Source organism: Macaca thibetana, chromosome 10 (genome assembly GCF_024542745.1).
Source record: "Macaca thibetana thibetana isolate TM-01 chromosome 10, ASM2454274v1, whole genome shotgun sequence".
Lineage (NCBI taxonomy): Eukaryota > Metazoa > Chordata > Mammalia > Primates > Cercopithecidae > Macaca > Macaca thibetana.
Window position 1 is genome coordinate 29,636,871 of NC_065587.1, and position 22,072 is coordinate 29,658,942.

Here is a 22,072-nt window from a genome sequence, read left to right on the forward strand (position 1 = left end):
TATTATAAATCTGGGTGGTTTATTAGATGTGCATTGTTCCTACATGAAAAGAATTTTATTTAAAAAGAATGTGCTAGGGAGAAAGGAAGCACAGGGATTCACAGTAGGGAGTGGGGGGAGGAAGACACCACTCCGGAAACTCCAGGAAATGGGAAAAGGAGGATGATGGAGACACACATTGCCATCAGAGGTGAGTCTGTGATGACACAGATGGACCTGCCACCTCAGCCCAGGACCTCAGTGCAGACACCCTGTGTTTCAAGCTGCAGGGAGCAGGATGTTCTGTTTCCTGGATGCCCTGGTCCTGACTCTGAGGACTAAAGGGGAGGAGGAGCCTCCACTGTCAGGCAGGACCCTGGATGCCCCTGGACCCATGGGGGAAGCTACAGCAGCAGAAGCCACAGGCCAGGCCTGAGCAGCAGCTGCCGGGGGCTCACCCTCCTGGCAGAGGAGGAAGGAGGTTCTTGTCTCACTTCCCCCTGGGCCTGGAGCACTGTGGGACCGCTCAGGCTGCTATCCCATGCTTCGCAGTAATAATCAGCCTCATCCTCGGACCGGAGCCCACTGATGGCCAGGGAGGCTGACGTGCCAGACTTGGAGCCAGAGAATCGGTCAGGGACCCCTGAGGGTCGCTGATTACTATAATAGATGAGGAGTTTGGGGGCCGTTCCTGGGAGCTGCTGGTACCAGTACACATCATTACTTCCAATGTTGGAGCTGCTTCCAGAACAGGAGATGGTGACACTCTGCCCGGGAGCCCCAGACGCTGAGGGTGGCTGAGTCAGCACAGACTGAGCCCAGGACCCTGGAAGTGAGAGAGACACAGAGACGGTGATTGACAAGAGACACAAGGAGAAAAGAGGAGAAAGCAGGGCCCCATGGGCTTCCCAGCACCCCTCTCCTGGCCCCGAATTCTGTCACCTGCACAGTGAGTGAAGAGGGTGAGGACGAGAGGGAACCAGGCCATGCTGGAGATTGTCCTGAGTCCTGCCTTCTGTACCCACAGCTGAAGCTGAGCTTCCCCCAAATCTCTCCCTGTCTTCATACTCTGAGAAGGGGAGAGTCCATCCATGCAAATCAGAACCCCCAGCTTTTTGACCCCGCCCTGAGCTCTGGGCCAGGCTCCTGGGCTTGAGGATATCAGGGAGTGGCAGGGGTGGAGCTTTGTGGTCCCAAAGGGTGGGGAGGACACAGGACACAGCTGTCAGCCCTGAGCAGAGGACATCAGGCAGGGCAGGTGCCTGGCTCTGCTCTGATTAGCCCAGTCTTCTCAGAAATGGTCCCCAAGCGCCCCCTTGTGTCCAGACTAAGGCAAACCATTCTATGATCAGGTGACCAGGGCCGCTGAAATTCACCACTGCCTCCCCCCATTCTGTCCACTGCCCCCTCTCTCAAGTCCATGCTCAGTAAAGTGGCACCTGTGTCTCCTTCTTGTGACCTCAGGGCAGTCTTCACGCTCTACTGGACTCCTCAGGAGTGAATCTGTCCATGGTTCTTTGATTGTACTTTGTAGAGGACTCAGGTGATGTCTACACAAAGTCCTTTTATTTCAGGATCAAGCCCAGAGCGGGAAACGACCCCATGGACTCACTTCCCCACCTGTGTGGGACACCGGGTCCTCTCCTCTCATGTGGCTCCATCCTGGTGGCCAGAGCTCTCCTTCCTCTGTGGATCCTGCAGCGCTGAGGAGAAAGGGAGCTCTTCCCTCTAGGATGCCCTGGGGAGGGATTCCCAGAGGGTTTTTCTGGTAAATCTTTGTTCTCCCTCTGCTTCCCCAGATTTGCAGTCACAGTCATCTGGATACTGTGACCAGGGATCTTGCCTAGGAGTCTGTCCTCCAAGCACTGAATGCTAGTCTGTGGGGGATCTTGGCAAATATCTTTGGAGGGTCTTGCTTATGAGCAAAATGAGCAAAGATGTTCAGTCTTTGAAGATGGGAAGAATTAAAATTTTAACTTGGTTTGATGACCAGAGTCTGTCCTCAGGTGAGCCTGATATGTGATAGCTCTTAGCATCGAGCCCCCAACTAGGATTTCCAGGGAAAAGTTATGGTTCAAATTCAGTAGTGAGTGTGGTGGGGGTGACTTGAAGGTGATAGAAATTATTCATCTTTGATCTGTAATGACATCTAGAATCTAATCAACTAAAAACAATAAGCTTAAGAAAAAAGATAATTCTGTTAATCAAAATGAAAAATGAAATAGATTATGTCTTTGACTGCTTGAGTTCTGGCACGATACACCCTGGACTCTTAACAAGTATTTGTTTGAGGAATTTTATGGGGATGGAGGAAAACAGCTGGATGGTGATGTTGATATTTACACTGGTGAATGTATCACCAGGCAGTTCCAGTACAATGAGATTTTTTTTTTGTTTTGAGACACAGTCTTGGTCGGTTGCCCAGGCTAGAGTCCAGAGGTGCCATCTCAGCTGAATGCAACCTCCGCCTATCAGGTTTAAGCAATTCTCCTGTCTCAGCTTCCCAGGTAGCTGGAATTACAGGTGTGTGCCACTGTGCCAGGCTAATTTTTGTATTTTTTTAGTAGAGATGGGGTTTCACCATGTTGGCCAGGCTGGTCTCGAACTCCTGACCTTGTAATTGGCTCACCTCAGACTCCCAAAGTGCTAGGATTCCAGGCGTCAGCCATCGCACCCGTCCACACTGAGATTTTCAATGCTCCATTTAAACAACCAAATAGTGAGATTTATTATAGACATTTAAATAAAACCAATCCATATATGTAACTGAAGTAAAATGTACGCTATATTTTGGGATCTCATTTCAAGGGTGTCATTATCTTAGATGTTCCTTTTTGTGATAGCCAAGTTCTTTACATAATTTTTATAGTTTTTAAAATGTTTATTGTGCTTACATAACACACCAAGCATATTTTTATTTATTTCCAAGTAGAAACGAGCTATTAGATCTGGGCTTCGCTTCCTGTGTCCTTCTCCTTGCTTTTTCTTTGGTGATGCATAGATGTTCACAGGGAATTTTGTTTTCCTTTCTTCCCACTTTAATGAACAGGGGGTCACGGAGGCTGAGCGGTGTCTCACATACAGGACAAGGCTGCCCATGCCCCCCCACCCCCCCGCCCACGGATGCACTTCCTGGTGGATGCCCCATCAGCTCTTATGCTGAGGACAGAGAGAAGAACAGGTCCACAGCTAAGGAACCTGGACACCCAGAGGCTCTGGGAGGAAGAGGCAACTGCTGGGATGGTGAGCGCTGGGCAGAGGACACTGACTATGGATTTTTTATGTCATCCTCCACAGGGACCGTCACAGATAGACCAAAACCCCAGTGTGTCTTCAGGGTCAAGGTCCTTGCGGGTCCTCCTTTTGTCACTGCTGTAGGCTCCAGGCCTCCTCCTCCTATGAGTCACAATGGACAGTCTGCTCTTCAGGCTGCACCCTCCTTACCCGATCTGACCCCACACCCATCTCCTCCTCCCCCATAAACCATCCCCTGCTCACTTCCATTAGCATTTTTGCATCATTCTGGGATCACAGCCTCCCCAGGGATGTCTCTGCAGGATATCCATGTTGCAGAGAGCTCAGCCCCTTGACAGGACCGCTGGGCCTGGGCCACCTAAGGTTGAGCATCTCTCTTGCTTCTCTTCTACACCAGCTCTAGGTCATGCCACCTCTCAGAATGCTGAGCCCACGTTTTCTTAAGCATCAGACTTCCTCTCTCACATTCGGGTTTCTGGGTCACACAGGCTGCATTCTCCTTTCTTGTCATCTCTCCAACAGTTTCAGTTCAGGAAATGGTCGGCATACCTGCACCAAAAGGAGGGGACATCTTTGGGACCAGGCCGAAGGCTCCTGGACTTCTGGGTCACACAGGCTGGATTCTTTCTTGTCATCCCCACCTCATCCACACCCACCATGTGTGGGCAGCTCCTTTTGCTTCTAGAAACAAGTTGATTCTCTTTACATTGGGAGACCAGTAAAAAAAGGAGTTATTGTCACTGAACCTGTGCTTTGCTTTCAGTAACACAAGTGACAGCAGAAGCCTTGGCATGAACTGGTGTTGGTCACAGGCAGGGATAAAGGAGGGACGGGCAGAGAGGATGAGTGGGGCAGATCTTCTCTCATTTCCCCATGGAACAGGAACCCTTGGTAACATGGAGCCAGGATGCAGCTGTGTGACACTGATAAACAGCCTGTCCTCAGGCTGGAGCCCAGAGGTTGTCCAGGAGGCTGTGTGAATAAACCCAGAGCAGGAGAATCAGGCTGGGACCCCTGAGGGACCATCACTGCTGTCCTAGGTCACAAACGTAGGTGCTCTTTCTGGGAAGGAATGCCCAGTGTTTCTGCTGCTCCCCGTGCAGTAAAAGTTGACATTGAGGTGGGGGCTCCTCAAGAGTTTTCCGGGGAGGAGTCACTTGAAGCAAAGATTGGGCAGTTTCTGTACCGGGATATTCCACAGACTCACCACTAGACCCTGACTCAGCGAGAAGCTCCAATGGTGTAAGAGAGGAGAAGAGAACACAGTCAGGCCCTGAGAGATCAGGAAACCCACCCTCAGCAGTTCCCGTGGTCCTGAGTGGGATGAGCTGCAGGAACGTCACATCCGTGGGACCTACGTCCCCTGTGGCCAAGGAGCAGCTTCAGCCTTGTCTCAGCCATGGCGGAGCCTCCCCTTGACTCTCTCATGTCCTACACAGAGCTTTACTGGCCCCAGGTCTGCAGTTACCCTCAGACCTAACCCCATCTCCTGGCATTTCCACTGAAATGCAGGTGCCCAGGACTGAGCCAGGTCAGCTCTGTATCTGGAATTCCTCCCTGACCTGCATCCTCAGGCAGCATTTCATATTTGAGGGCCTTGTTCCTGGGACACAGTGAGCCTCAGACAGCCCTGAGAACAGACTACTGGGGATGGAAGGGGAGGTCTCTGCTTGTACACTGGAAGAGCAGAGTCCATGCTGCAGGGGACTGTTCACCTGCTACCATGTCCCCAGGCTCTGACCATGATGTGAGCTTGGAAAGCCTCATTTTGCTTCTTTCAAGAAAAAAAGGTCCAGCTCCACAGGCACCGGTGTCAGCACACATGGACACGCAGCCAACACTTCAGGGTCATCAGGTGCATTGGTTTTGTTTTGTTTTACCGATACTTCAGAAGAATGGATGGGAAATTGAGAGAAGAGCCTTTTACAACTAGAAAGTACTTCCAGATGTAGTTTGTCCCTAGGCTGGTTATTTCAAAATTTAAAAACTGTTATGGAACAAGACCCAGATCAAGGTGAGGTTTTTGTCCCACTTCCCCATCAGTGAGTGTCACTGTGAGAAGCATTGTTGTGCCAAATTGTACAGTAATAGTCAGCCTCATCCTCAGACTGGAGCCCAGAGATGAGTAAAATCCCTGCATTGGCCGAAGCATCTTTGGATCCAGAGAAGCGGCTGGGGACTCCAGAGCCCTGGTCCTTATCTGAGTCTGTGTGGTAGTTCAGAAGATACCGGGGAGGACTCCCTAGCTTCTGCTGGTACCAGAATATCTTGTAGCTACCAACATTGATGCCACTGCGCAAGGTGCAGGTGAGTCTGGCTGATGCTCCAGGAGATGCTGAGAGGGAGGTTGGCTGCATCAGCACAGGCTGTGAGAGGGAACCTGGAAACACAGGCATTTATAGGTTTTAAGGCAGAAACCAGGGTCACATGTTTTAGCGATCTTTGACAGAAGAGTCAGAATCAGGCTGGGTGGCTGACCCTGGTCTCTGAGGCCTGTTCCTACCTGTGCAGTGAGAGAGGAGCAGGAGGAGGAGAGGAGTCCAGGCCATGGTGGACACAGCCTCTTTCCCTGCAGTGGGACTGGGCTGCCCCAGGCCTCCTTTTCTTCCCACCCTCTGCAGAGGAGGGGCTGCTCATGCAAAAGTGTTTCCACCGAGGGACTGCCCAGCCCCTCCCTGAGCCCTGGGGATGCAGCTCAGCTCACTGCAGACTGAGCGGGAGGAAGATTTGCTTTTCTTCTTGCAAGGCCCTGGGAGGAAGCACCTGTTGAGACCGTACACAGGTCCCTGCTCAGGGAGCTCTGCCAGGTCAGAGGGGACACAGCTGCTGAGTCTCCATCAGTGAACACAGGGCCCAGCCCCCAGGCCTGGATTTCTTTGAGTGAATGGTCCTTACCGAGAAGCTGTGTAGGAACCACAGGGCAGTTCCAAAAGATCTGATGCTGATCCCAGAACACACACTTTCCCATGGCTCAGAGACTTCAGAACCCAGCTGGTCTCCGCAGCTCTCCGGTCACTGTCTGTATTCACATATCCATGGTCTGATTCCTAGACACTGCTTCTCTCATGCTGTGCATTATCACTGTGATTTCTCACTCCCAGAAGTTGTCTTTGTCTGTGGGATACGCAGCCATATATATATATAACTTTTAAAGCTGTCAGCACCCCGGCATGGCATTCTAGAAACATCTAATTGCCCACATGTGCCATCAGGGTGGGCATCATGAATAAGGGGTCAGCTGAGGAGCTAGGTTGAAGGGCAGCTAGGGGTTGTTCACAAGGACAGTGAATAATGAGAATTTTCCAGGAAAAATAAATGATCCGTGACATGTTAAAGGCAGCAATTTAGCAAAAGTTGTCTATCTAATGGTTTCGTATGTTTTATAGAGATTTGACTCAGTTTTGTGATGTAGGAACATTCACAGATTTTGTAGACTTTTCTTTACCAGTGAGCAGTGTGACCATATTTCTCTATTTAATGAAGTTAGCCACTATCTCCCTAAGTAAAACGTCACTTTCTTCACAGTTGTGTCCTATTTTTTGGTAAACAATTTGTCCTGGATGTTATACAATTTGTTTATATCTTGATATTGCCACCTTTATTTTTTTTACTGGATGCTTTCAGGTTATTTGAAATATCAGTATTTATTTTACCTGCAAAGTGCTCTGGCAAGTACTGAATGTCTCAGGAGACAAAGGCAGAGACCATCACTTCTCAATGTAGCCACGTCTACTCTTGTGCCAACTGTGCAAGTGGCCCCTGGATTTCTAGGCTCACAAGGTGCTTAATGAATAATCTAGAATAAGGATCCCTCACTTTTCTCAAGCACTCTCTCCTCAAGGTATTTGGAGAGAGATCCCTTTCAGATAGATGAGGCAGGGAAGGTACTACCTGGCTTAAACCCCTTCAGTAACTCACCATTCTTGTTATAAAATCCAAATCCTGTAGCTTCTGAAACATGCCCTTCGCACTGCGGCCCTTACACACCCCCACAGCCCAACTCACAGCCCCTGCCCTTGCTTTTAGGGCTCCAGGCTCACTCCCTTCTCTGTCCTGGGAAACCCTGAGCTGCTGTCTTTTCCACGTTCTCCACACCAGCTTCTCCTGTGCCTGTCGGGAGAAGATGGCCTTCTATGTGAAGTCAAAGTGTAAGCTTACATTTTGTCCACATTATACACCTGTTAAAAGCAGAACAATCACAAACAAAGATATTTTAAACACTGGTTAGCATGGAAACTTTTGAGTCTTGCAAATATAAAGAGAATTTTCTAATGAATTGTTTGCACCCGTCAGCCAACTTTGACCATCATCAATATGGTTCATCTTGTTTAATTTTTCAACCCATTTTACCGATCAACTTTCTCTCTCCCTAGATGATTTTTACAACAGATCAATGGAGCAGTAAAAGATAATTGGTACATAAAATAACAAATATATACATTTGTAGTGTTCCATAATCCTTGTGACTTAAGGCAACGCATTCCAAGGACTCCCACACTACTTGATTTGTTTTTTAATCATTCATGTCTAAAGTTAATTTACTGTAGAAATTGGGAAGTGGGAGGAAGTACGATGAATGCTAAGATTTGCAGATGCAGGACTCACAGCATTGCATATGGAATTAGAATAAAGTCCAGAGGGGCATCTACATTCCTAACTATTTATTGGTCATTATGTCATTTGTTACTGTATTTTTTCCTATAGTAGCTATAGTAAGTAACCACAAATTGTATGGTTTAATACAATAGGAATTTATTGTTTCACAACTCTGATGTGCAAGATCGGAAATCAAGATAACAACAAGGTCATGCTCACATTGAAGTCTCTGGAAAAGAATGCTTGCTTCTTGTAATTTTTGCTGCCTCCCAGAAACACTTGGCATTCCTTGGCTTGTAACTTCATCATTTCAACCTCTGGCTTCATCATCCCATGGCCAACTTTGCTTTATGTATGTTTGTGTGTCATCTTCTGTACTAATAAGGACAAGAGTCTTTGGATTTAGGGTCCCTCCTAATCCTGTATGACCTCATCTTAACTAATTTCATCTGCAAATAAGGTTTCACTTCCCAATAAGATTATGTTCTGAGGTTTCAGGTGGGTGTGAATTTTGGAATCACACTACTTAATCCATTATACCTGGCAGGTGAGTGCCTTGTTTGAGGCTGCTCTGCAGCTCAGGCTAACCCATAAGCTACTGACAGCTTGACGCTGTCCACTGAGGTCTCCCAACAGCAGAGTCGAATACTCCTTTCTTGAAGGAGGACCTGGGTATCACATAATTACATTCATCTAATGTGGTGTGTGAGCACACAGTAGAGTATAGTGGCTGTGGCAGGGACTCAGAGGTCCTGCTCTTCATTGTTAAGAGCCTTGACCAAAGCCCTCGTTTCCTGTATGGTTTTCTTCCTCTCCTTTTAACCTCAAAATCTGAGCTTTTTGGAAATGATTTCCGAATTTTTACCCTGTCAAGTTAATTAGGAATGAAGAGTGCTGTTTATCTGTTTCTGGTGTTCCATTTTTTAAAAAATAAAAATGGGGTCTCTTACTGTGCCCAGGCTTGTCTTGAACTCTTGACCTCAGGTGATTCTCTTGCCTTGGCCTCTCAACATGCTGGGATTACAGGCATGAGCCACCACGCTTGGACTAAAATGTTTTGATAGAAGATGTCATAATTACTTTTTCCTCCCATATTCTTTGTTATCTTAGCCTTGCACAATTTCACATATTTCTTTGCAGCTATCTTTGTGGCTTTATTTATTTATTTATTTATTTTGTAGAGAAGAATAAAGATAAATCACGTAAGACAGGCTTGTTTTAGAGAGAATGGAGCTTGTATCTGTAACATTCCTGCGCTGCACACATTCCTGCCCTGTGCCATCCGTGCCCCCTCCCATCACAGAGCCTCCACTTCAGGGCCCTCAGGACCCCCTGCAGAGTCCTGCGGAGTCTCTGGAGGGAAGATGCACTGTGGGTAGAGAGGCCGGTGCTTTTCTACTGCTGTGATGCTGACGTTTTCCTTCAGCAAACAGGGAGGCTCGGTTTTGGTACACTAGATTAAGTTGCGGAGAAAGAAGCTGCATTTCCTGAGTAAGAAGAGTGTTTCATTTATGTCAACTTTATGTTTTGTATTATATTTTATAAATTAACTCAGTTTTGAGGGGTTTTAAAAATTTTTATTTTGTTTTAGAATTTTCTAAAATTTGGTGAGCGGGAGATTTTTGCCCTGTTTCGATTATGTTTCTTCAAATCTTTATAGGTCTATTGCTGTGTTTATCATTATACACAGCATCATCGTTGTGTTGTGTCACTACAGTATCAAACTTTGCTCTTGGTAATTAAATGCTGGCCTGCCTGAATCTGTGTGTGTGTGTGTGTGTGTGTAACTTCTTATTTTGCCACTCCTATAAATAACTCATAACTGTGCAACTGATGATAGATCTTAGTATTGTGCTTTATGAACACATTGTTATAATAACATGGAGGGTTAAAAATAAACAATTTTGCAGCTGGAAGAATATATTCGACCACTTTCTCTTGGGTCCTGGAGAATGAGCATCATGGGCCCACGTTAGCCAGATACAGCCTCTGTGTGAGGAAGATGGAGATGTTAGGAGCACAGGGGGACGCTGAGCCAGGGTGGGTGTGTCTCACGTCCCCATCTCTGCATGGGGTCCCCACTTGATTGTCAAACTCTGTGCTTGAAGACAAGGCTGCCCTCACCATCACAGGGGCCTAGGCTGAAGATGAGGCTGAGTATTATTGTGCTCTGTGGTAGAGGAAGCAGCCATCTCCACAGTGACACATGCAGATATATTTAATATCTGATATATTCGAAAATATTTTCAGTATAGGTCTAGTTGTGTAAATTTTTAAAGTAGGAGGGTTTATTTGAAAATAACAGCATTATAAGGTGAACTTCTCACTCTCTTTTTTTTTTTTTCAGATTCTCCTCTGCTCCTGCAAAAAAAAAAAAAAAAAAAAAAAAAAGGGTCAAGACCTTTTTACCAACATTGGTACATTGGCACCCAAACAAGTTTATTTAGAGCTTAATGGGGGAAGAGTTTATAATGTTTCTATCTACAAGCATATATTTACTCAATGTAATCAACCAATGTAATTACGCAACATAACATCAACCTGAAGAAACAAAGGGCAATATCAACCAAAATATCAACTAAAGAAACAGGGAAACTGTTTAGAACTCAGAGACCTAAATCTGAGGAAGTAAACCAGGGATGAGTCTGACAGCCATGTCCTTAATGCAGAGGGGTCACCCTATACCTGGGAATTCAGGAGCTCCGCAAGAGTACAATCTCAAGAGAAAGAGAAACTCAACTTCCCTGACGTTTCAGAGTTCAGGGAGTGACCAGCAAAGACTGGACTAAGAGCAGGGCCACGTATGGGCCAGGAAGAGGGCCGTGCATGCTGGACTTCTGCTCTAGTTGTCATCCCACCCAGAGACCCGGAAGGCTATTTGTGCTCAGGGAACAAAATGATTCTGTTAGCATTAAGAGGCAGTAGAAAGGAAGGTATTTTCATTGAGTCTATAAACATAGACCAAGGATTGGGTATGAGAGGAGTTCAGGCAACAAGACATGGTGGGCACAGCCCCTGGACCTCACAATGGGGCTGGGCTTCCCCAGGCTTGTCTATTTTTCCTTCTGCCCCCAGGGAAAATAAGAAGCTGTTCAGGCAAATCCACTCCCTCCCTTCTGGCTAGATGAGACCCTGCCTGATTACTGATTCAGGAATCTGAGAGGGGACATGAGGACAGAGGAGGTTGAGGAAGGAGCTGCTCTGAGTGTGGGCCCAGGAGGGTCCTCGAGGGAGCAACTGTTGGGAGCAGGCACAGGACCCTGCCCAAGAGGCTTTGCTGGACCCTGAGAACACCAGGGTGCTGAGTCTCATCAGTGAGCACGGGGAGCAGATCGGCCTCTGCCAGCCTGTGGCCAGTGGGCCTCACCCAGCTGTGAGGAGCCCCCAGGCAGGGCCTGGGACAGTTACCCATTGCTCCTGCTGGTCACAGGTCCATCTTGGTTGTCTACAAGGGTCCTCAGGCTTAAAGCCTGGGAACTGGAGTCTGTAGTGGAGGTAGGCTTGTGGAGGGTTATGCCCTTCACCTGTGAAATGTGACCTCAATCCAGGTGTTTGTCATCAGGAAGCACTGCAGAGTGATTCCACCAGAGCTCTCTCCCTGCATGTGAAGGAATTCATTCTGTAAAGGCAATGGGGGGCTCTCCCAGAATCTCAGATACAGAGCAGGCTCACATTCTCCTATCTTCAGTGTGTGTCAATTCTCTCTTCTAGGAGAGCCAAGCACATGCACCATGAGAACTCTGTGCACATGGAGGTGATTGGAGACGGCTGTAGTCCATGTTGATTACGTGACCCTGTGAGTCAGGGTGAAGGCCTTGTGTCTCCAGGGAAATTGTCAGTTCCCATCATTGTATAGGCAGCTCACAAATGTGGAATATGGACAAAGGTAGTGGGAGCTGGTCACAGTGATTTCCCTGTAAATGCACCTGTGAGGAGCTCTACAACCTGGAAATTTAAATCCCATCGGGGACAGGTGAGTGGCAAAAAACTCCAAATGTTCATGTGCAAACTTCAATGTTCCAAAAGTTCTGTAGAAAATATTTACACACAGGAATCATATGCTGTGAATTAGAACTCCAAAATGTCTAGGAAGGTGAAAACTAAATACAGAGTTAGGAGACCGCCCTCTGAACTGTGAGTCAGGCCAGCGGGAAGGAAGTGTGGACAGAGCAGATCAGCTGGGAGGTTTTTGGCTCACTTCCACTCTGCCTGTGTCACTGTGGGTTACACGAAGCTGCTCCCAGTGCCGTGGTTTGCCCCACAGTGGTAGTCACTCTCATCCTCTTCCTGAATGTTCTTGATGGTCAGGTACCGATTCAGGCCGGAGCCCGAGCCTGAGAAGCGATCAGGGATGCCATCCCCCTTGGATCCCACAATCCCACCTGTGCCCACTCGCATCACAAACTGGGGGCCCTTCCCTGGTCTCTGCTGGTGCCAGTCCACCGCATAATTACTCTAGCCGCTACTCAGGGTGCAGGTGAGTGTGACCGAGGCTCCCAGGGAGGCCGATGCAGAAGGTGGCTGAGTCAGCACAGGCTGGGAGAGGGACCCTGGAAACACAGACAGCCATGAGGGCTCCTGTTGGTGGGTGGCTGATGAGCTGTTGGAGCAGGAAGAGCAGGGATGGGAAGCTGGGGGCTGGGAGGTGGGAGTCCTTCTGGGGGCCCAGCCCACTGCCCACCCTGACCTGTGAGGAGACTGAGGAGGGTGAGGAGCAGAGGAGCCCAGGCCATGGCGGAGATGCTGCAATGCTGGGTTCTTCAGTCTCTCAGCTGAGCCTGAGCCCCCAAAGCCTCTTATTTCCTCAGTGAAGAACTGGGGGGCAGGGGCATCACATTCCATGCAAATCGGTTCCCTCCCAGGGCTGATGATTAACAAGCACAGGGCTCAGAGCAAGAGCTCAGGTCCCTTAGTATTCACAGGCTTTGCCTCCCCCTAGTGGCCAGGTGCTGCATCACACTCAGGGCTCAGACAAGGTCTCCCTGGGCCCCTGCTTCACCTGGAGGCCAAGTGGCTGTCCTGGAGGCTTCTCAGGCTCCATTTCTAATGTCTCAGGAATCTCTACAGTGCTTCTTTCCCTCTGGGGTCCCACAGTAGGATGCAATGACTAGATCAGTTAATCCTGGAGCCTGCCCAAGGCACCTGTTCCAACTTTCATTCTAGGATAGGCGAGCCCTTCAACTGTTATTCCAAACAAACTGAAGATGTGTCCACACTTGTAGATGATCACCTTCTCACTGTGTCCATTTCCTAATCTCCTCCTCTTATGAGGTTACTGGTCCTTATGATCTCATTTCATCTTAATTACCCTCTGTAAGTCTCTGTTTCCAAATACAGTTGCATTGGGGGTTAAGGCTTCAACGTGAATTATGGACAATTTTAGTCCATAACGACCAGTAATTAGAGTACTTTTTTAACTGATGAGAATGAGTCAGAATAGGATAGACAAGCGTGAAAAGAACAATTTTATGAGTATAACATTGTATATATTTTGGCATTTGAACAAGTATAATTTTAATTGTCATAAAATATACACAACATAAAATGTGCCTTTTAAATCACTTTTAATTGTAAAATTCAGCGGTCGTAAGTACATTCACAATGTGATAGAATTGCCTGGCATGGAGGCTTGCACCTGTAGTCCCAGCTACTCAGGAGTCTGAGGCAGGAGGCTTGCGTAGACCCAAGAGTTCAAGGATGCGGTGAGCTATCACAGCACCACTGCACTCCAGCCTGGGCGACAGAGCAAGACACCATCTCTTAAAAAAAAAGTGATACAGTTATCAATCTCTATAACCTTCTCATAATCCCAAGTGAAAAGTTTGTACCCTTAAAATGTTTATTTCCCCTCCCCACTCCCCTGGCCCCTGGTAACCAGTGGAGAAGGAGATTGGGAAACTGGATGAGGGAGAACTCAGTACAGGAAGAAGCAGAGCAGAGACAGCACCCATGCTGGCTCTTGGGGAGATGCTGCTTGAGCAGGTGAAAGCTTTCTGTGGCCGTCTTTCTATCCCTGGATGGCCACGTTGATGCGGGCTGCCCACTGTGGGATGCAGTATCAAGTCTCGTGGGTCCCATGGCAGTGTGTCCTGTGATTCCACCTTTCTCCCCAACAATGTGTCAGAAGCAAACACTGACAGCCTTCTGTTGGGGCACTTGACACTTAATTCCCTATCTCTTCCTATGTGCATTCTCTCCAACAGTCATGTTACATATCCTCCAGAGACCTGAGAAATGTCCTGCTCTCAGTCCAATTCTTTCATGCTGTTCAAGGGGAATCGTGTCAGTAGAACATGGATTCTGCTTGCCAATATGCTAAAGAGAGTTTGAATCTATGGTAAAAGCAAATGAGATTGTGCTATAATTTTGATATCTAACACTATTCATGTTGATTGTGTGCCATTATTTTCTGGGATCAGAAATAACTTTGGATCATGTGTTCTCTATTTTATGTCCTTTGAACATTTTCTTCATGTTTGGTAGCACTGTCACATGATGCAACAAGGGCTTGAACTTTTGAATGAAAATGTTTGATCCACACATGCACACACACACACACACACACACACACACACACGAGAGAGAGAGAGAGAGAGAGAGAGAGAGATCTGTGGACAGTTGAGCTAGGATAGGCTGGCCTATGATACAGCGAATAAGGAGAGAAAGCAGGAAGAATAAGATGACCCTCAGTGTCCTTATGTTTGCCCCTGATGGACCTTCTTGTCCAGTGATTGAATCCATTTCTAGCACCGAGACACCAGCCAGAGTGTGCTCTACCACAGCATCCCAGCCCATGTCACTCTATAGGGCAGTAAGAGAGATCCTTTGGAGGACATTTGAAGGACTGTCCAGTGTTAATGGAAATTATGCAGTTGTTTTCTGATAATAAGATTGCTGGAAAGTAAAGCCCCTTGTAAATATCTTTGTAAGCCACACCTTGACTGACACCGTTTTTATAAAATCTTACCTCACTCTGGGGAGTCTCTTTTAGGCTCTTCTCTGCTTTAGTCACAGAGTCTTTTTCCTCAAAATACAAATAATTCTTGAACTTTATCAAGGCCTTATCTTTGTAAGTATCAGGCAAAGACTTGACTGTCTTTGTTTCTTCAGGAAGATTCATGTAAAATCCCAGGATGTCTCCCTGTCTATAGCTAGAAGAGTAGTGTTTGCTAACGGACTGGTGGAGCTTCATTCCCTTTAATTCTCCCAAGAATAGTTAAGTGTATTATAACCTAAGGGAGCTTGACAGCTACCTAAAGACTGGGACCAACCCAGTCTGGCAGCAGTGTCTGCTGGCATCTCATCCATGGTGATATCAAGGTAGCCCATGAGAATCCCATACCGTAAAGTAGCCCTTCTGTTCAACCACAGTCAGCCAGCCAGTCATTGGAGACTTTTAACTGGGGAGCCCAATCATATCAGGCTAACAAAACCTGTTCATATAAGCAGCCTCTGTAGAGGTCTCCAGGAATAAGGAATTTTACTCAACAGTCAAGTTCAAGTTTCTGAGGACCAAGGGCCTGGGGATCAGGTTCAGCTAGAATATACTGGTAGTTATCTTTGTTCAATGGGTGCTCCAAGGTGTATGAGACTGAAGGCACTGAGCAGAAAGCCCTGGGTCTTCTTGGTGGTCCCTGTGATCTCCCCATTCAGCTGTTTGCACTGAGCTTCTTTTCCTTTTTTCTGCTCCTTCCTGTTTCAGTTCCCTATTCAGATTGCCCCTGAATGGGGACAAGGTCGCTTTTTGTTGTTGTATAAATAAGACCAATGTTACCAAGGTCCTGGTCCAAAAGTCCCAATCTCGCATCATCTCCTTTTGGGCCTTTGCCCAGGAGTTTAAGACCAGCCTGAACAAAATGACAAAACCCATCTCTACTAAAAAAAATACAAAAAGTTAGCTGAACGTGGTGATGCATGCCTGTAATCTCAGCTACCTGGGAGGTTGAGGTATGAGAATCGCTTGAACTCAGGAGGCAGAGGTTGCAGTTAGCCAAGATTGTGCCACTACACTCCAGACTGGGTGACAGAGAAAGACTCAGTCTCCAAAAAAACAAAGTAAAAATAACTAAACAAAAAACAAATAACTGTCCATTCTCCACCAGCTCTCCACCCTGAGGACCTGAGAAATAATCATTATACTTCTTGTCACCTAGATTTTACTAGGTACCTCATATAAGGGTAATCAAACAATGTTTGTTCTTTTGAAGCCAGCTTATTTCTGCTGGCATGATGTCTTTAAGGTTTATCCGTGCCATAGCATGGGCCGGAACGTTCTCTTTAAGGCTGAGTACTATTTTATTGTGTGTGTATACTATATCCCATTTATCCATCAGATAGACATTTGGGCTGCCTCCACCTTTTAGCTATTGTGAACAATGCTGCTATGAACAAGGGTGTACAAATTTCTCCTTGAGATCCTGCTCTCAATTCTTTTAGGCACATACCCAGAAATGAAAATTCTGTTAGAATAGTAATTATACGTTTAATTTTTTGAGGAACTGCCATAAGGCTTCCACAGTGGATGCATCATTTTATAGTTTCCCCAGCACTGCATTAGCAGTGACAATTTCTACTCATCTTTACTAGAACTTGTTATTTTCTATTATTTTGGTAATGCCATCCTAGTGGGTGTGAAGTTGTATATTATTGTGGTTTGATTTGCATTTCTCTAATGATTAGTGATGCTAAGCATCTTTTCATGTGCTTATTGGCCATTTGTTGATCTTCTCTGGAAAAATATCCATTCAAGTCAGGAGCCCATGTTTTAATCAGATTGTTTCTATTTTTGTTATTCCTGATGAGTTGTAGGAATTCTTTCTATATCCTGGACCCCTTATCAGATACAAAATTTGCAAAATATTTTCTGACTCCATGATTTGCATTTTCACTCTGCTGATAGTGTCCTTTGATGCACAAAAGTTTTACAATTTGCTGAAATCCACTTTATCTATATTCTTCTATTTTTTCTTGTGCTTTTGGCATCAAATACAAGAAATCATTTCCAAACCCAATGTTGTGAAACTTCTTCCTAATATTTTCTGTTAAGATTTTTATAGTGATCGCTCTTCCATTTGGGTCTTTATCCATTTCCCAATTGCATGTGGATATCCAGTTTTCTCAAAAACATTTTTTATGGAATCTGTCCTTTCCCCACTGAATGTTCTTGGTACCCTTGTTTAAAATCATTTTTCCATATGACGAAGAGATTCTTTTCAAGTGCTCAATTCTCTTCTATTTGTCTCTGTGTCTGTCTATCTATTCCACTCTGCTTTAATTGGTATAGCTTTGTAGTATGTTTTAAAATCAGGAAGTGTGAAATCTCCAACACTGTTCTTCTTTTAGAAGATTATTTTGGCTATTTGGGGTCCTGTGATATTCGATATAAATTTTAGAATTACTTTTTTGTACTTTTGCAAAAAAATGTAATTGGAATTTTGATAGAGATTGAAATGAATCTGTAGATTTCTTTTGGTTTGTATTGATTTCTTAACAATATCAAATTTTTCAATACCTGAACAAAGGTTTTCTTTCCATTTATGTGTGTATTCTTTAATCTCTTTTAGCAATGTTTTATAGTTTTCTGTATAGAAGAGTCTTTCCCCTTCCTGATTCTTAACTAGTTTATTCTTTCTGATACTGTTGTAAATTGAATTGTTTTCTTAATTTAATTTTGGGTTGTGTCCTGTCTGATTGCTTCCAGTTTGGTTGATTAAATATAGAAATACAAGAACCCCCCCCCCCCCCAACTTTTTATTTTTATTTGTTGGAGAGACAGTGTCTCATTTCATTTCCCATGTTGATCTTGAACTCCTGATCCTAAACAATCCTTTCACTGCAGCTTCTCAAAGTGCTGGGATTACAGATATGAACCATCATACCTGGCCATCAGATGGTTTTATGTCTTGAGTTTGTATTCTGAAATATTACCAAATGTATTTCATAGTTCTAACAGGTTTTTTTGGTGGGACTTTTTTATTTTATTTTTTTATTTAATTATTTTACTTTAAGTTCTGGGATACATGTTTGTAGAAAGTGAAGGTTTGTTACAGAGATATACATGTGACACGTATACATGTGATAGGTTTGCTGCGCCTATCAACCTGTCATCTAGGTTTTAAGCGCTGCATTCATTAGGTATTTGTCCTAATACTCTCCCTCCCCTTGCCCCCCACCCCCCAACAGGCCCCAGCGTGTGATGCTCCCCTCCCTGTGTCCATGTATTATTGTTCAACTCCCACTTATGAGTGAGAACATGCAGTGTTCGGTTTTCTGTTCCAGTGTTACTTTGCTGAGAATGATGACTTCCCTGCAAAGAACATGAGCTCATTCTTTTTTATGGCTGCATACTATTCCATAGTGTATATAGGCCACATTTTCTATATCCAATCTGTCATTGATGGCCATTTGGGTTGGTTTCAAGTCATTGGTACTGTAAATAGTGCTACAATAAACATACATGTACATGTGTCTTTATGGTAGAATTATTTATAGTCCTTTGGGTGTATACTCAGTAACGAGATTACTGGTCTCAAATGGTATTTCTGATTCTAGATCCTTGAGGAATCCCCACACTCTCTTCCATAAGGGTTGAACTAATTTACACTCCCATCGACAGTGTAAAAGCATTTCTATTTCTTCACAGCCTCACCAGCGTCTGTTGTTTCCTGACTGTTTAATAATCGCCATTCTAACTGGTGTGAGATGGTATCTCATTGTGATTCTGATTTGCCTTTCTCTAATGACCAGTGATGATGAGCTATTTTCATGTTTGTTGGCTGCATAAATGTCTTCTTTTGAGAAGTGTTCGTTCATATCCTTAGCCCACTTTTTGATGAGATTGTTTATTTCTCATAAATTTGTTTAAGTTCCTTGTAGATTCTAAATATTAGACTTCTGTCAAAAGGGTATCTTGCAAAAATTTTCCCCCATTCTGTAGGTTGCCTGTTTACTCTGATGATTGTTTCTTTTACTCTGCAGAAGCTCTTTAGTTTGATTAGATCCCATTTGTCAATTTAGTTTTTGTTTCAATCGCTTTTGGTATTTTAGTCATAAAGTATTTGCCCATGCCTACGTCCTGAATGGTATTGCCTAGGTTTTCTTGTAGGGTTTTTATGGTTTTGTGTTTTACATTTAAGTCTTCAATCCATCTTGAGTTAATTTTTGTATAAGGTATAAGGAAGTGGTCCAGTTTCTGTTTTCTGCCTATGGCTACCAGTTTTCCCAGCACCATTTATTAAATAGGGAATCCTTTCCCCATTGCTTGTTTTTGTAAGGTTTGTCAAAGATCAGATGGTTGTAGATGTGTGGTGTTATTTCTCAGGTCTCTGTTCTGTTTCATTGGTGTATGTGTATATATATAGATATGTGTACATATATATGTGTGTATGTGTGTGTATATATATATGTTTTGGTACCAGTATGATGCTGTTTTGCCTACTGTAGCCTGGTAGTGTAGTTTGAAGTCAGGTAGTGTGATGCCTCCAGCTTTGTTCTTTCTGCTTAGGATTGTGGTGGTTATATGGGCTCTTTTTTGGTTCCATATGAAATTTAAAGTGGTATTTTTCTACTCTGCAAAAAAAGTCAGTGGTGTCTTGACGGGAATAGCATTGAATCTATAAATTACTTTGGGCAATATGGCCATTTTCATCATATTGATTCTTCCTATCCATGAGAATGGAATGTCTTTTCATTCATTTGTGTCCTCTCTTATTTCTTTCAGCAGTAGTTTGTAGTTCTCATTGACGAGATCCTTCAAGTCCCTTGTAAGTTGTACTCCTAGGCATTTTATTTTCTTTGTAGCAATTGTGAATGAGAGTTCACTCATGATTTGGCTTTCTGCTTGTCTATTTCTGGTGTGTAGGAATGCTTGTGATTTTTGTACATTGGTTTTGTATCCTGAGACTTTGTCGAAGTTACTTATCGGCTTAAGGAGTTTCTGGGCTGAGATGGTTGGGTTTTCTAACTAAACAATCATGTCATCTGCAAACAGAGACAATTTGACTTCCTCTCTTGCTATTCGAATATGCTTTCTTTCTTTCTCTTGCCTGGTTGCCCTGGCAGAACTTCCAATCCTATGTTGAATAGAAGTGGTCAGAGAGGGCATCTTTTTCTTGTGGTGGTTTTCAAATGGAATGCTTCCAGTTTTTGCTCATTCAGTATGATATTGGCTATGGGTTTGTCATAAATTGCTCTTATTATTTTGAGATATGTTCCATCAACACTTAATTTATTGAGAGTTTTTAGCATGAAGAGAAGTTGAATTTTATCAAAGGCCTTTTCTGCATCTATTGAGATAATCATATGGTTTTTGTTTTTAGTTCTGTTTATTTTTTTTGTTTTTAGTTCTGATTACATTTATTGATTTGTGTATGTCGAACCAGACTTGCATCACAGCGATGAAACCAACTTGATTGTATTGGGTAAGATTTTTGATGTGCTGCTGGATTCAGTTTGTCAGTAATTTTTTTTTTATTTTATTTTATTTTTTTTGAGACGGAGTCTGGCTCTGTCGCCCAGGCTGGAGTGCAGTGGCCCCATCTCAGCTCACGGCAAGTTCCGCCTCCCGGGTTCACGCCATTCTCCAGCCTCAGCCTCCGGAGTAGTTGGGACTACAGGTGCCCGCCACCTCTCCCGGCTAGTTTTTTTTTGTATTTCTTAGTAGAGACGGGGTTTCACCGTGTTAGCCAGGATGGTCTCGATTTCCTGACCTCGTGATCCACCCGTCTCGGCCTCCCAAAGTGCTGGTTACAGGCTTGAGCCACCGCGCCCGGCAGTTTGCCAGTATTTTATTGAGGATTTTTGCATCAATGTTCATCATGGATATTGGCCTGAAATTTTCCTTTTTGTTTTTGTTTTTGTTGTTGTTGTGTCTCTGTCAGATTTTGATATCAGTATGATGCTGGCTTCATAAAATCAGTTAGAGAGGAGTCTTTTTCTATTGTCTGGAATAGTTTCAGAAGGAATGGTATCAGCTCCTCTTTGTACCTCTGGTAGAATTCAGCTGTGAATCCCTCTGGTCCTGGGCTTCTTTTGGTTGGTAGGCTATTAATAACTGCCGCAATGCAAGAACTTGTTATTGGTCTATTCAGGGACTCAGTTTCTTCCTGATTTAGACTTGAGAGGGTGTATGTGTCCAGGAATTTATCCATTTTTCTAGATTTTCTAGTTTATTTGCATAGAGGTGTTTGTAGTATTTTCTCATGCTAGTTTGTATTTCTGGGAGATCAGTAGTGATATCCCCTTTATCTTTCTTATTTTGTTATTTGATTCTTCTTTTTTTCTTCTTTATTAGTCTAGCTAGTGGTCTATCTATTTTGTCAATCTTTTCAAAAAAAACAGCTCCTGGATTTGTTGGTTTTTTGAAGGGTATTCATGTCTCTATCTCCTTTAGTTCTGCTCTGATCTTATTTAATTCTTGTCTTCTGTTAGCTTTTGAATTTGTTTGCTCTTGCTTCTATAATTCTTTTAATTGTGATGTGATGTCAATTTTAGATCTTTCCTGCTTTCTGATGTGGGCATTTAGTGCTATAAATTTCTCTCTATACACTGTTTTGGTTGTGTCCCAGAGATTCTGGTATGCTCTCTCCTTCTTCTCACTGGTTTCAAATAACTTTTTTATTTCTGTCTTAATTTCATTATTTACCCAGTAGTTATTCAGGAGAAGGTTGTTCAATTTCCCTGTAGTTGTGTGGTTTTGAGTGAGTTTCTTAATCTTGAGTTCTAATTTGATTGCTCGGTGGTCTGAAAGAGTGTTTGTTTTGATTTCCATTCCTTTGTATTTGCAGAGGATGTTTTACTTCCAATTATGTGGGTGATTTTAGAATATGTGCTATGTGGCACTGAGAAGAATGTATATTCTGTTGATTTGGGGTGAAGAGTTCCGTATATATCTATAGGTCCACTGGGTCCACAGCTGAGTTCATGTCCTCTCTTATTTCCTCGAGCAATGGTTTGTAGTTCTCCTTGAAGAGGTCCTTCACATCCCTTGTAAGTTGTATTCCTAGGTATTTTGTTTTCTTTGTAGCTATTGGCAACGAGAGTTCACTCATGTTGTGGCTGTTTGCTTGTCTATTCCTGGTGTGTAGGAATACTTGTGAATTTTTCACATTGATTTGTATCCTGAGACTTTGCTAAAGTTGCTTATCAGTTTAAGGAGTTTTTGGGCTGAGATGATGGGGTTTTCTAAGGATGGAATATCCTAGTTAATTTTTTGTCTCATTGATCTGTCTAATATTGACATTGG

General features: G+C 44.3%; 1 pseudogene and 3 gene segments (V, D, J or C); all 4 read right to left on the reverse strand.

Annotated features, from left to right (window-relative positions):
• Positions 1-22,072, reverse strand: part of LOC126929759 (immunoglobulin lambda variable 7-43-like) — a 55,674-nt gene that overhangs the window by 13,129 nt on the left and 20,473 nt on the right.
• On the reverse strand, positions 369-1,032 carry LOC126929745 (immunoglobulin lambda variable 1-47-like). The segment is given in 2 exon segments: positions 369-805; positions 922-1,032. Coding segments are annotated over 2 exon segments (468 nt in total).
• LOC126929761 (probable non-functional immunoglobulin lambda variable 5-48) lies at positions 5,259-5,798 on the reverse strand. The segment is given in 2 exon segments: positions 5,259-5,614; positions 5,738-5,798. Coding segments are annotated over 2 exon segments (387 nt in total).
• Positions 11,794-12,588, reverse strand: LOC126929775 (immunoglobulin lambda variable 9-49-like; annotated as a pseudogene). Its single transcript, XR_007717259.1, has 2 exons — positions 12,518-12,588; positions 11,794-12,380 (listed from the first exon to the last, which is right to left on the reverse strand). The product of XR_007717259.1 is annotated as an immunoglobulin lambda variable 9-49-like (transcript).